At 45.1% G+C, this 13,784-nt stretch overlaps 1 protein-coding gene across 1 annotated transcript in view; it reads right to left on the minus strand.

Moving 5' to 3' along the window:
- Positions 1–13,784, minus strand: part of LOC132400112 (uncharacterized) — a 134,389-nt gene that overhangs the window by 74,979 nt on the left and 45,626 nt on the right. The window contains exons 15-17 of the mRNA XM_059981189.1: positions 12,896–13,037; positions 3,688–3,822; positions 2,618–2,878 (exon numbers count right to left, since the gene is read on the minus strand). Of these exons, the coding sequence (XP_059837172.1) occupies positions 2,618–2,878; positions 3,688–3,822; positions 12,896–13,037 (538 nt within the window). The remainder of the gene's footprint in view (positions 1–2,617; positions 2,879–3,687; positions 3,823–12,895; positions 13,038–13,784) is intronic.

Here is a 13,784-nt window from a genome sequence, read left to right on the forward strand (position 1 = left end):
AAGAGCACACCCTTCTCATGGGCAAACTCGGTATACGTCTGATTCCACCCTTTCCGTAAATTTCTGAACTTTTGTCTATATGCTTCAGGTACTAGCTCGTAACCCCGGAGAATGGCCGCCTTTACTTTGTCATAACTCTCCTCCTCCATGGACAACGCCGCATATGCCTGCTGTGCCTTCCCTTTTAACACACTTTGTGACAACGCCACCCATTGCTCTTTGGGCCACTTCTGACTCACTGCCACCTTTTCAAAATGCAAGAAATAACTATCGACATCCGTCTCCTCGAATGGGGGTACTAACCTCAACGCCTGACTAACATCAAACCGCTCCTCTCGGTCTGACCCCTGACCGCGTTGCTCTTGCTTTAGCTTCTCCATCTTCAAGTCATGTTTCCTCTGTCTCTCTGCCTCCCTCTCCCTTTCAGCTGCTTCCAGCTTTTTAACTGAAGTTCATGCTCTCTTTGTTTCTCAGCTCTTTCCTGCTCCCTTTTCACCTCTAACGTCTTTAGCTGGAGCTCCTGATCCCGTTTCAGCTCTAACTCCTTTAGCTGGCGCGTATGCTCCCTTTGTTTGTCGGCCCTTTCTCTCTCTCTCTCTCTCTCTCTCTCTCTCTCTCTCTCTCTCTCTTTCTCGGCTCTCTCTCTCTCTCTCTCTCTCTCTCTCTCTCTCTCTCTCTCTCTCTCTCTCTCTCTCTCTCTCTCTCTCTCTCTCTCTCTCTCTCTCTCTCTCTCTCTCTCTCTCTCTCTCTCTCTCTCTCTCTCTCTTTCTCTCTCTCTCTCTTTCTCGGCTGCTTCCAGCTGCTTTAACTTAATTTCATGTTCCAACCTTAATTTCTCCAACTCTAACTAAGCCATCCCACTAGCTGGTACCTTTTCAGGGATATTTTCCAATGCCTCAGCTGCAAACACATTCTTCCCAATATAATACTGAGTTATTGCCCTTCGCACCTCCCACTTTTTCATTGACGACCTCACCTCTGCGAGGTTTAACCCTTTCGCCAAATTTACCAAGTCTGATTTGGTGGCTGCCTCTAGCGCCTCCAGAGTCGGGTTTTCTATAAATTCATCCACGTCCATCTTTGCTGCTTTCCTGTCTGGCTACCCACATACCAGATCCAAGTTTGGACTTACAAGCCCGATTCACTGGCTCCCCAATTTGGTTTCAACTCTTGAGACGAGAACCCCAACTGTTACAAAATTCCATTAACTGGATCACTTACCAGCAAAGATAGAGAGGTCTGTTGAAGTCTGATGATACTATTTTTAAAAGTCTTTATTTATAAAGGGGCACAAAGATTAGATTATTACAGACATTCAGATAATATACGTCGTCAATACTCAATCTAAAAACGCGGGTATCATAATAATCATCAATTAAGCAATAGCTCTATCGTTTGTCTAGGGGATATTGTATTGTCCGATGGAAAGATAAAAGTCACTGTCCTTTCAAGCTGCAGCTCTTTGGGTTTAAGAGAGACGGTTTTAAACTTGCCCGGGTCTTTTATGAGGCCAATCCGTTGAGTCGGGGGGAGTTGGTTCCCCGTTGTTAGTTCCAAGTCATTTTCCGTGGTACCAACCACCAGTCCCCAGGCAAGGGAACCAAACGCACATGGGCTTCCTTCAAATGGCTTCCTGCTATTACGGGATCGCTAGCGTTTCTTCTGGTGTGTCTGAGGGGCTGTCCCTACAGCCCCCCTTTTATCTTAACTCGCCGGGTAGTAGATGTCAATCAGGTTGGGATGATGCAATCTCTCTCTCAACCAGCCCACTTTGCCCGAGGGCTTGCACGTAGCATAGTCCCCAATCCACAAACGTTGTCTCCAGGAGACAATGACCAGGTCTCTCTCTCTCATTTCCTGGGTCCTCTGACCCAACCCAATAATGCTCTTGTGAATCTCACAAAGGAGGGGGCTACTCCGCACCCTTCGGCCCCTTAGAGCTGTGGTACATTCATAACATTCCCATCACTTCACAGGCCAGTTGCCATGCCAATGGAGGTCAACCAATTTGGAGGACAGTCAGTCACACAACCAAATAGCAGTTTCCTTTGAAAAACAAAAGTATCTATATATCGGATACTACAGTAGTTGCAATTGAGCCTGCAAATGGTACGACGTGGATGGGGTGGGCTGGAGGGGTGGACGGGTAGAGGTGGATCTAACGCATCCTGTAGTCAATGGAACTGGACATTTCACACAGCTGTCCTTTGAATTCGATGTCAACGGTGAAGTCGAGATCTCGATTGTTCTTAGCATTGGGTTTCATGCCAACCATTCCAAAGATTTCCTCGCCTCATTTGACTGTCAGATAGTCCTCCATGTAGAAAACGGTCTGTTTCCAGTGAGTGTAAGGGGCATCAGGGGCTGTCAAGAACCCTGTCCTCTTGTGACAGTGGGCAAACTCGATGTTGAAGTATGTTACTAGCGCGTGGATGTAGTAACTTGAAGGCAGAAAGATGTGAAGGACAGGTCGTCTACTTTCATTGTGTAAATATCCACCTCCTTGATGAAACAGGCATTGGTCACCAGTTGCTTGGGATCCACCACATCCACTAGTGGCTCCTTGATGGCAACATCCTTGATACAGGACATATCAAAACCATAGACATTCTCCCACCAGTGTTATCTTATAATCCTTGTATTGTTTATCCTCAATGGCTGTAACGTATAAAGCAGCCCGGTCAGGGAAAATCAGGCCATCTGGTCGCAACCACTTGTCGCGAGTGTAGATAACTGTGTTCAGCATCGACTCATAGAAGAGGCAGTAGACTATCCACTCACTATTGATAATGTCCACCTTCTCCACAGGCAAGTCTACTTCTTCCGCCTTGCCCTTGATTATAGTGATAACATGATTCAGGTAGTCTTCTTGAAAGTCCTGAAATTTAACTTCATAAAATTCAAATTTGAGGTCTAACCATGTCCTCATTGAGGTTTCTAAATCCACAATACTAGGTTCATTATTCAAATCAATAGTTTTAAGTTTCTGAATAGCTTTCTCCAAATCTGTCTCTGGCTCAGGTAACTCTCCTGCCATCCAAGGTCCATGTACATCCCTTAGTTCCCCATCCGTAATTCTTCCACCAATCTCTTCCTATAACTATTAAGGTGTCCTCTTATTTGCTACAGGGAAGGACTGTCCTTGTCCCATTATTATCATTTTCTAGTTTCTCCTTCCTCACCCTACTTACCGATCTTCTCTTTGTTTTGTTCACTACAGTGTTCCATTGGGTAAAATTTATGAGCTCAGTTTCCACAAATAACACTCTTACTTACTCTTTTTACTGGTACCACTGTGTCCCTGACACTCTTACCATACTGATTTGGTGCATCCCTGACACACTTACTGTACTGATGTGGTGTCTATCTGATGTTGCAGGTGTTCCTGACACACTTACTGTACTGATTTCGTGCGTCTGTGATGCCATAGGTGTGCATGACACACTTACTGTACCAATTTGGTGTGTCCCTGATGTCATAGGTGTCCCTGACGCTCCTTTTGGTCAAATCTAATCATTGATACCCATATGTTTCTGGTCACTGTGCAGAATGTGTTAGAATCACAATGAGAGAAATCGATTCACTCGATAGATAGTAACATAGATCGTACAGTATAGCAGGAGCGGGGCAGAACCCCGTATTCGATACTTGCCTGGAAAGGTCACACAGGGCAAAAAGCAAACTTACTTGTTGGTGATCACTCCTCTGCTGGAGTGTCCCCGGGAGCCGACAGTCACCAGCAATTCCCCTTGTCTGTTTGCGCACCTTAACAAGCGATCTCAGTGCACCTCCAGTTTCTGTCAAGCACCTTTTCACTATATCCTATAACAAACAACAATTAACTCATAGGGACATATGTCTTACCAGCTGTAATGAAAGGCAACAATGCACAAGAGCTTCAAAAAAAATCACATAGCGTAGTCATTCCTTTATATACAAATGTCATCTACCCCTGTCAGCTCAGGTACAGGGTGCATTCTGTTAGACTGCTTAATTAGTATACTTGACTTTCTGCAGTTTGTTATACATTCTGCATGTATATTATCAGCAAAGCACTCTGGTAGAATACATGTTCCATTTTGTTACAGACAAGAATGCCATTTTGTTACTACAGGTAAAGTACATATCCACACTGCACATTGGTGTATGATGGCCCTCTTTTTTAATGGGTTCTATTGCGATTACTTCTTTTGTGGCTCCCTGTAAGGAGACAAATTTAAAGGTCATATATAGCATACATACCTTGATAATAAATGTACATTGAACTTAGAACTTTGAGTAAGATCAAGTTAAAGCAGCTTAATGATTTTAAAGTCAGTAACATAGAAGTTCTGGTGATGTATTTCTCCATCAGGATGATGTGCAGCTTGGAGGGGACCTGTGTTAGGGAACTGTCAGACTTGGGTCATTTTTTATGGGGTTATGGTATAGTGATAGCAGGTACTGTATATCAACAAGAAACAAACAGTCTTCTAAAATAAACTTGTTGAAATATAAAGTAAGAGCATTAATCAGTTCTGAAGTTAAAAGGAATCTACAGAGTCAGCCCTTGGCTATAGTCCAACAGGGGGCAGGCTCCTCAAGCAATATGATCTGTAAAGTGATCGTGGCCATGAAATGTTCTCATCTGCTTCAGCAAAACATAAGACACAGGTCCTAATTAACTGGCCAACCTCAAGACAGGCACTTATAGCTGCACACACAATATGTTGGAGAAACTTAGCAAATCAGGCAACATCCATGGAGATGAATAAACATATGATATTTTCAAAGTCTTTAAAGTTTCAAAGGCACATTTAATGTCAGGGAAATGCATACAACATACCTTGAAATGCTTTTTCTTCACAACTATCCATGAAAACAGAAGAGTGCCCCTAAAAATGAATGAGACTTAAATGTTAGAACCCTAGATTCCCCCCAGCTTCTCTCCCTCCCACACATAAGTGCAGCAAGTGCTGATCCCCCTCCCCACCAGCAAAAAAAAGCATTGGCACCAACCACCAAGCTCTCAAGCATGCAGCTAGGCAACAGCAAAGACACAGGCTTGTAGTACCCCAAAGACTACTCGTTCACCTGGTATTCGACATACAATAACAGAGAAAGAGATGTCTCCGTTTCACAGCAAGAGGGGAGACATAACAAACAAAGATGTTAAAAGTCCATTGGATTGCTTTTTCCAAGCTCTGAGCCCAAAGATCTCAGGTCTCTGGGCACACAGCCATAGATCTTCCAACTCCCATGATTTCACATTGAGAATGGAAAGAGTGGAATGAACAGACGCCGGATTTAAAAGGAGGGGAAAGGGTAGAAGAACAAACTTGCAGGAGTAAGACCAGGTGAGAGTGGCTGAGGGAATGGGGATGAAGTAAGAAGTTGGAAATGATAGATGGAAGAGGTAAAGAGCTGAAGCAGGAATCTAATAGGAGAGGACAGTGCAACATGGAACAAAGGGAATGGGGGAGGGAAACCAAAGGGGGTTGTTGGGCAGATGAGGAGAAGAGAAGGAGTGAGAGGGTATCCAGAATGAAAAATTGCAAAAGAGATTGGAGGCCGGGGAAGTAATTACCGGAATTTATAAAAATCAATGTTTATACCATCAGGTTGGAGCTATGAACGTACACAGCTAAATTATTTTAGACAGGGCAGCCAAACCAGACAAATTTTGTTTCAGCTTATCACATATAGTCATTGGAATTTTGCTCTGTCAATAACTAGAATATCTGTGTACTCAGAGAGTCAACCCTTACAAAACTAATAAAGGGTGCCCGGTTCTCTGCGTTTCAGTGACCTGGATGAATTACTTTGTCCCAACAAGGTATTTGATTCTTCTGAACTGCCTTACAATGTGCTCCAGTGTAAAAATGTACTTCAAAGGAACTATTTGTCAGAATCAAAATACTGAAGCAAGTTATAACATTTTACTTTTTAAAATTGTATTGGATCATATACTTCAAGGTATTTAAGAGAATAAAATCTTGATCTGCTTTGAGTTAGGGAGACTCTACCAAGGAGAGTCTCCAAGAGAATCTCTGTTGCCTTAAAAACTTGTATATCCATCTGTTTCAAGTCAAGTCAAGTCACTTTTTATTGCCATTTTGACCATAACTGCTGGTGCAGTACACAGTAAAAATGAGAGGTTTTTCAGGACCACAGTGCTACATGAACAATACAAAAACTACACTGAACTACGTAAACTTACACAAAAACTACACTAGACTACAGACCTACCCAGGACTGCATAAAGTACACAGAACAGCTGAATGGCGGCATCTGGGATTCCGTCCATTTCTGTACTCCCACCGAGTATTTCGTTACCACAGATGTAGTCCAATTTAATGTCCACTGGAGAGCAGGATGGACAGGAGAGCCAGCTGGCTAGGGCTTGCTTTTTACCTGGCATGGACTCTTGCCCGCTCGCCTCGCTTCCGCTTCCTCACACATCGCTTATGAAGTCCCTAACTCCGGACACCAGCATCAGGCAACTCCAAGGGCTGCAGGCCTGATTCACTCAGCAAGCAGGATGGACAGGAGAGCCAGCTGGCTAGGGCTTACTTTTTTCCTGGCACGGATTCCTGCCCGCTTGCCTCACTTCCGCTTCCTCGCACACCGCTTACAACGTCCCCAACTCCGGACATCAGCATCAGGTGACTCCAAGGACTGCAGGCCTGATTTGCTCAGCAAGCCGAGGTTGCGCAACCTAACCATCAGACTTTCAATAAGGTTTGTTTTTGGGCGATCTCTGTATTGTAGCAGTATCTGGCGATGGTAGATAGTCGCTCTGTTATCCATTGCGCTAAACCCTAATTGTGCCTTAAAATTAAATTAAAAAACTAAATTAAAGCAGCACCAGATCTGAAAGGCCACAGCTGCCGTGTGCCGCGCTGCCTACAGTTTCTCCAGCTTCTCCAGTGACTTAGTCACAGTCACAACAACGTGGCATTCACCTGTGTATTTTGCCTTTGTCCGTCTTAGTGGGAAAGGTTTAAGAGGTGTTGCTAAAGTAGCCTCAATGAGTAACTTCAGTGCATTTTGTGGATGGCATGTGAGGCAACCACTGGGCGATGCTTCTGGAGGGAGAGGATGTTCAGGCTACAGGAAAGGATGCCAGTCAAGTGAACGGCTTTGTCCTGGCTGCTTCAATGATCCCATTTAATATCAGAAAATGCATACAATATACAGTCTGAAATTCTCACTCTCTGTAGACATCCTCAAAACAAAAGTCCCAAGGAATGAACGACAGAGAAAAAGTAAGAACTCCTAAACCCGCTCCCGACTCCCATCAGCAAACAGCATCAACCTTCTCCCTACTTATTCTAGCACAAACCATCAGCATTCCCACCACCCATCATGCAAACAACAGTAAAGCTCTCAAACGGAGACCGCCATGGTCTACAATACTTTAAAAACTAACTGCTCACTCCAGCATTTCAACATCCCACAGGCTCTCTCTCTCACAAATAAGGGAGAGATAGAGATCACCCTCCTCCACAGCGAAAGGAAAGATAGGCAGTCATTGTTTCGATGTTACAGTCAGTCTGAATCATTGTTTTTATTTTGAATTCCCTGATTGGAGAATTGGCAGCAAACTTCTATTCACCATCGAGAGAAAGCTATCGCTCACAGAGTTGTGAGGCCTCTGACAACCGCCCTCACTGCCTTCGATGTTCTGGCTCCCGCTACGTTTCATTTCACGACACCAGTGAGAATTCATGTCAACAGGGCCATGCAAAGCTGCACCCTGAAGGCACCTGACTAAGGCTAAACTTGGACCTATCAAACACATGGCCTATCGGCGCGCTCCAAGAACAGGAACACAGCATAGTGCAGAACTGCTGTTTAAATGCCAATGTAGATCAAAGACCCCAACAGGACCTCATCCACCCTGAAAAGGGAAATAGAGACATTAGTGGAGGAAAAATTTAACTGTTTTGCTGATGGGCTGGGAGAAATCGCCCTGTGACGCCATTTTTGGCACTGCTTCTTATGATGTCATGTTTCTTAAGAATTTTTTTTGTTGCTTTCATCTATTCTTATGGCTATTGTCTGGAACTTCGGTGGCATGAATGCTACTTATCACCAATCAACCCATGCCTGAACCTCATCCTTGACTGGCTTCATTTGTTGAGGAATTGTGAATGGAATTGGGCATTGTGCAATCACAAGAAACATCCTCACAAATCTCCTCAAGATGGGACCAAAGTCATTAATGAAGCAAGTGAAGATCTTTTAGAAACGTAGTGATCCTAGTATGTTTGGCTTCCAATAACTAACTGCTATGTACCATCCACCATGTTGTTTCTCTATGGATGCACATTAAGTTAGTTTTTCCAGGGCACCTTGAAGCCTCACTTGTTGTCTTGCTGTCAAAGCCAATCATTATCAACTCCAATGGTTAACCAACCCCTTATCCATGCTACTACATTAACCTCAACTGCATGCATTCTTATCTTATGGATAGGTCTTTTATGCAGCATCTTATTGAACACATATCATTGTCCACCTTTGTTCTCATCTCTTCAGTGAGATAACTGAACACATCTCAGGATCAGCTAGTTTTACAGAAGGAAGTGTCTGGAGCTGAAAGTTTGTATGTCTCCGCTCCAGGAATAGGACACTTGCTCTGCTCTGGTAACGTTGAGCAAATCAGACTTCAACAAATGTTACTTCTTTCACAATGTTAAGGCGAAAACAATAGGCGAGAGGAATCTTCATTTCCTGTCATTGTATTGTTCATGTGCTTGTAACCCCAATCAATTATTTTTCTTACCAATTTATGATTTTGTTTCTTTGATGAACTTTGGTGCAGCTTAGTGGAACCACTGTCTCCCAGTGCCGAAGACTCAGATTCAGTCCTGACCTCAGGTGTAGTCTGTAAGATGTTTGCAAATTCTTCCTTTGACTGGGCGTGTTCCCTCTGCCCACCCCCAGTGCTCTGTTTTCTTCCCACATCTCACTGATGTGTTCATTAATAGGTTAATTGGTCACTGTAAGTTGTCGAAACTGTACAGGTGAATGTTAGAACTTGGGATGAGTTGATGGGATTGTGCAGACTTTACAAACAAATGGGGTTAACACAAATTTGAAAGGAGCTGAAAGGGCCTGTTATTAAGATATTTGTAAATCTGTATTTTTCTCCATTTACATTATGCAGCCTGTTTGTCAAAAAGTTTGGATATGGCTCAAGGGCAGAGAGAGAACAGAAGCAGGTCAGCAGTTTACTGACTTTAATGAGAGCTATTGTAAAGGAAAAGAAAAACAATAAACGTGAGGTGAACAGGGCCATTAACTAAAACTCCCAAACTGAATGTTACATGCCAGCATTGTGGCTGGAAGCAATAACTAAATGCTAAATTTCTTTAGCACATCTGTCGAAATGCTAGTTTTCTTTCCCGAGTGAGCAGGGTTCTTTTGGTCATGTTTCGACAAGGCTAGAAGGAAAAGGAGGGATTTAAATATCACTAAGTGGCTGGAACATGCGTACTTAGGACCGTGATTGCTAAATCTGTTCCACAGTCTACCTGCATGGGCATGTAAACCCCACAGAAGATTCTGTGATTGTGACAGGGTACCACTCCTAGGCACAGTTCCTAAGATGCCACGGTCCTGTGCTCCCAGATGAGAGATTTGTCCAGGATGTCATCGGCCAGGATCCAAGAATGTTCCTCAGGACCATACCTCTCCCAAACCATGAGGTATTGGACCTTGCCCCACACTTGGTGAGATGCACAGTATAGGCCAGTGAACCACTCACCAAGGAGGGTGGAATAGGGAGGTAGGATGACAGGAGCCAGCAGGAAGGTAGTAACCAACTTGAGTGAGGAAACATGGAACACTGGGTGGATCTTCATTGATGATGGTAAGCATGATCTGTATGAGACCTAGTTGATAGTTTTTCTCACAATGAACACAGCTCTCAGCTTTCAGGGCAAGATTCCTCTATGCCAGCCAGACTTTCTCTCCTGGCTTTGAGGCATCAGATGTCAGCGCAACCAATCAACCCACCAGGCATGTTGCTACTGAACGCACAGCAGAGAAGCCCTGGCTCGTCTCCACGTGGGCTTCTAGCATTGGATCAACTGCTTAGCAGCAGGAACTGCCACATCAGTCTCCTGGTCAAGCAAGGCGGTGCCTGGAATGTCTTCTGGCATTCAAAGGGGGATATACTAGTGGAGGACAACTGGAGGTTATTGTGGGCAATCTCTACCCAAACCAGTTAGGAGCTCCAGAACATGTGGTTGGAAGAGGTGAGACAGTGCAGGGCTGTCCCCAACTCCTAATTCACTCTCTCAGTCTGGCCATTAGACAGGGGTTCGAAACCAGATGAGAGGTTGGCCGTGGCTCACACAAGAGAACAGAAAGCCTTGCAAAAATGGGATGTGAACTGTTGTCCTGATGGAAGCCTGAACACATGTTAAACTATGGGGATGGCAGTCTCACACGCCAACATGAATTTAGTGAGAGAAATGAAGTGAGCAGTCTTAGAGAATCAATCCACAACAACCAGAATGGTGGTGTTTCCAAAAGACGGGGGCAGCCAGTGATGAAATCCACCAAGAGGTGGGACCAGAGGCAGTGGGGCACAGGCAGCGGACATAGCAGACTCGCAGGGCATTGGCGTGATGTCTTGTTCTGAGGACAAGTAAGACAAGCAGAGACAATGTTGTATACATGCAGGAATATAGATAGCCATCAAAATAGTTTCTTGATAAACTCCCAGGTCTGTTGAATTCCCAGATGGCCAACTAGATGGGAGGATTGACCCCATCCCAACACTTCGGAACACACTATAGCAGGGACAAACAGCTGGTTGGGAGGTCCCTCTCCTGGGCCTGAGTCCGACTGTTGGGCGGCCCTCACCTGCACTTCTATTCCCCAAATTACCAGAGCGTGAATGTATGAGTGAGGAACGATGGCTCCGGATTGGTGTCGTCCTCAGACATGTCGAACTGTTGGGAGAATGCATTGGCCTTGGTATTCTTGCAACTGGGATGAGAAATAGGGATGAAATTAAACTGGTTGAAGAAGAGAACTCAACGGACTTAATGGGAGTTGAGTCTCTTAGTGAACTAAATGTAGGAGATATTCTTGCGTTCTGTCCAAACCAAAGAGGGATGTTCTGCTCCCTCTAGCCAGCATCACCATACTTCCAAGGCCTCCTCGACAACCAGAAGTTCTCGGTTCCCAACATTGTATTTACTCTAGAGTCAAGTGACAGAAGAGAAAGGTGTAAGGGTGCAGCCAACTATCTGCAGAAGAGCATGGAGAGAGTACAGCTTCTATGCTGACATCCGATGCATCCACCTCAACAATAAATGGGTGGGATGGGTACAGGTGTGTCGCACTGTGCAGTAGTAAAGTGTAGCTTAAGATGCAAGAATACTTGGTCTGATGGTATGCTGTAGAGGTCATCCTGGTGAATGCATTTATGGAGGCTGCAATAGAGCTGAAATTTCAGATGGAGGACCAATAAAAGTTCACAGATCCCATGACGGACAGAACCTGATTGACTGTAGATGGTTTGGCCACTGTGTGACCATCTGAACTTTACTTGGGTCCATCTGAACACTGGAGGAGGTAAGTATATAGCCCAAAAATGACAGCTGTTCTTTATGGAACTCACACGTCTCTGGCTTGGCATACAGGTTATTCTCAAGGAGTTCTCCGGACTGTTGGGTTTTCCTTGTGAGAGGGGGAAACGAACAGTCAGAACGTCATCCAAGAACATGAAAACAAACTGATTCAACATGACCTGAAAAAAAGTGAGGGCATTGGCCAGTCTGAACTGCATCACAAAGGGCTCATAGTGGCCAGTGGAGGTGTTAAAAGTACTCTTCCAATTGTCCCCTTCTCTGACATGAACAAGATTATAAACAGTATGCAGATCTGTCTTGGAAAATATGATTGCCTGTCTGGAGGTGTTCGAAAGCAAAGGCAAACAGAGAAGAGGATGGTAGTTCGTCATGGTAATGTGCCAAGGGGCCAATAATCAACGCAATGATGGAGCTCACCATCCTTCTTGCTCACAAAAAAGAAGCCTACCTCCATTGGCGAGGTTGACGGAATGAATAAACACCTAGGCCAATGCCCCATTGATGTACTCTTCATGGCCATGGTGGAGGGTGAAGTAGCATTCTTGTTACTGAAGACCTCAAGAAGATCAGTATATTCAGCCAGAAGGCCAGACAGGTCCACATCAATAATAGACAGGAGGGGATTCACAGATTGGAGCTTGAGCTGGACCCAGACAGGTAAGCAAGCATGTCAGTCTCCGCTCTTGGAGTGCTTCAAGGGACCAATCAATTCATGGGTTATGTAGGGATAACCAGAGAAGACCAAGCACCAGTGTCAGTTCAGGTGAATTAACCAGATAGAAGGATAGTTGTTCCCTTTAGTTGCCTTCTAGCACAAGTTGAAAGAATTCGGTGGAAAGGTGGATATGGCCAGTGCCCAGAGGTCAACCATCCAGGTCCGTGACGTCAATCTTTTCTCACTATTTCTGAGTCAGAACTCCCCATCTTTGAACCAGAGAAATGTCCATGAGATTCCCAGCTGCCCTGGAGTGGATAAATGCCTGACATTCACAGATCTGAGGCCCCCATGACAAGAAAGGTGGGATCATAACATGATTAGCAGAGGCTGATTACAGGAGAACTGATCTATCAGAGCTCCCCTCCCTAATGGCGAGAATTCTGTTCTACAGTTTGCTTGGGATGTGACACAAGAAGTGTCCTGCATTGCCACAATAGAGGCAGGAAGCTGTTCTCTTCTGCTGATCTCATTCCTCCTGAGATAGGCACATGCACCACACTCACGCAGGCTCCTTCATGGACTGGGTATTGGGTAGAGACAGATGGTGATCCAATGAGTATGAAGCTCAAGTCATTCACTCAGTTACCTGGTTGCCAACTCGAATGACCAGATTAATCAGGTCATCCGGGTCATCCTGCTCATCACGGACAGTGATCTCGTGCCAGACCCTGCGTTCAGTTCGTTCTGGAAGGTAGCAATGAGGGATCTTTTGTTCCATCCTGTCTCCACTGCAAGCGTGTGGAATTTAACTGCTTCGTCCCTCACTTTCCCTCTACCTTGGTGCAAGTTCAGGGGTCAGTGGGCAGCCTCTGATCCTGTACTAGAAGGTCAAAAATCTCAGATTGAGCATTGAACAGGCCATCCAGGAAATTTACCATGAATGCCAGTTTGTGTGCATCATTACCAAACTGACCAGGGTGGAAAGTCAGCTCACACTGGGCAATGAAATTCCAGCAGCTGTTGGGGCCACCAGAGTATATGCCCAGTGGAGGAATACTTGGCTCTGGTCCAGATACAGGAGTTGGGACATTAGTGGTTGAGGTTGTTAGGGCAGCAGAAATGGGAGTTGGGCTAACATAGCCAAAGGCTTCTGAATTGCATTTGTGAGAATGCTAAAAGCTGTCAGCTGTAAGGTCATGGACTGTGGCTGTGCGAGCAGAGGTCACTGCCACCTGATCGTTTGTGGTGAGCTGCCAAACCGTTGCCGAGAGGGATGGATGACACCCGTTTCTCCAGCGGAGACTGGAGATGTTGAACTGAGTTTATCTGTCGCATTGCTTCGGTCACTACACTCAACACAGATCCGATCACCTGTATCTTCACGGCCTGGCCAATGAGTCTCAGGACCAAGGTCAGCTGCACTCTTTTCTGGATCCATTTTCATGGTCAGGCTGTGCTGCCAAAATATTCGGATGTGGCCCAAGAGCAGGGAGTGAGGCACTGAAGTGGCTGAACAGTTTAATGACTTTAATTAG

The sequence above is a fragment of the Hypanus sabinus genome, chromosome 9 (assembly GCF_030144855.1).
Source record: "Hypanus sabinus isolate sHypSab1 chromosome 9, sHypSab1.hap1, whole genome shotgun sequence".
NCBI classification, from domain to species: Eukaryota; Metazoa; Chordata; class Chondrichthyes; order Myliobatiformes; family Dasyatidae; genus Hypanus; species Hypanus sabinus.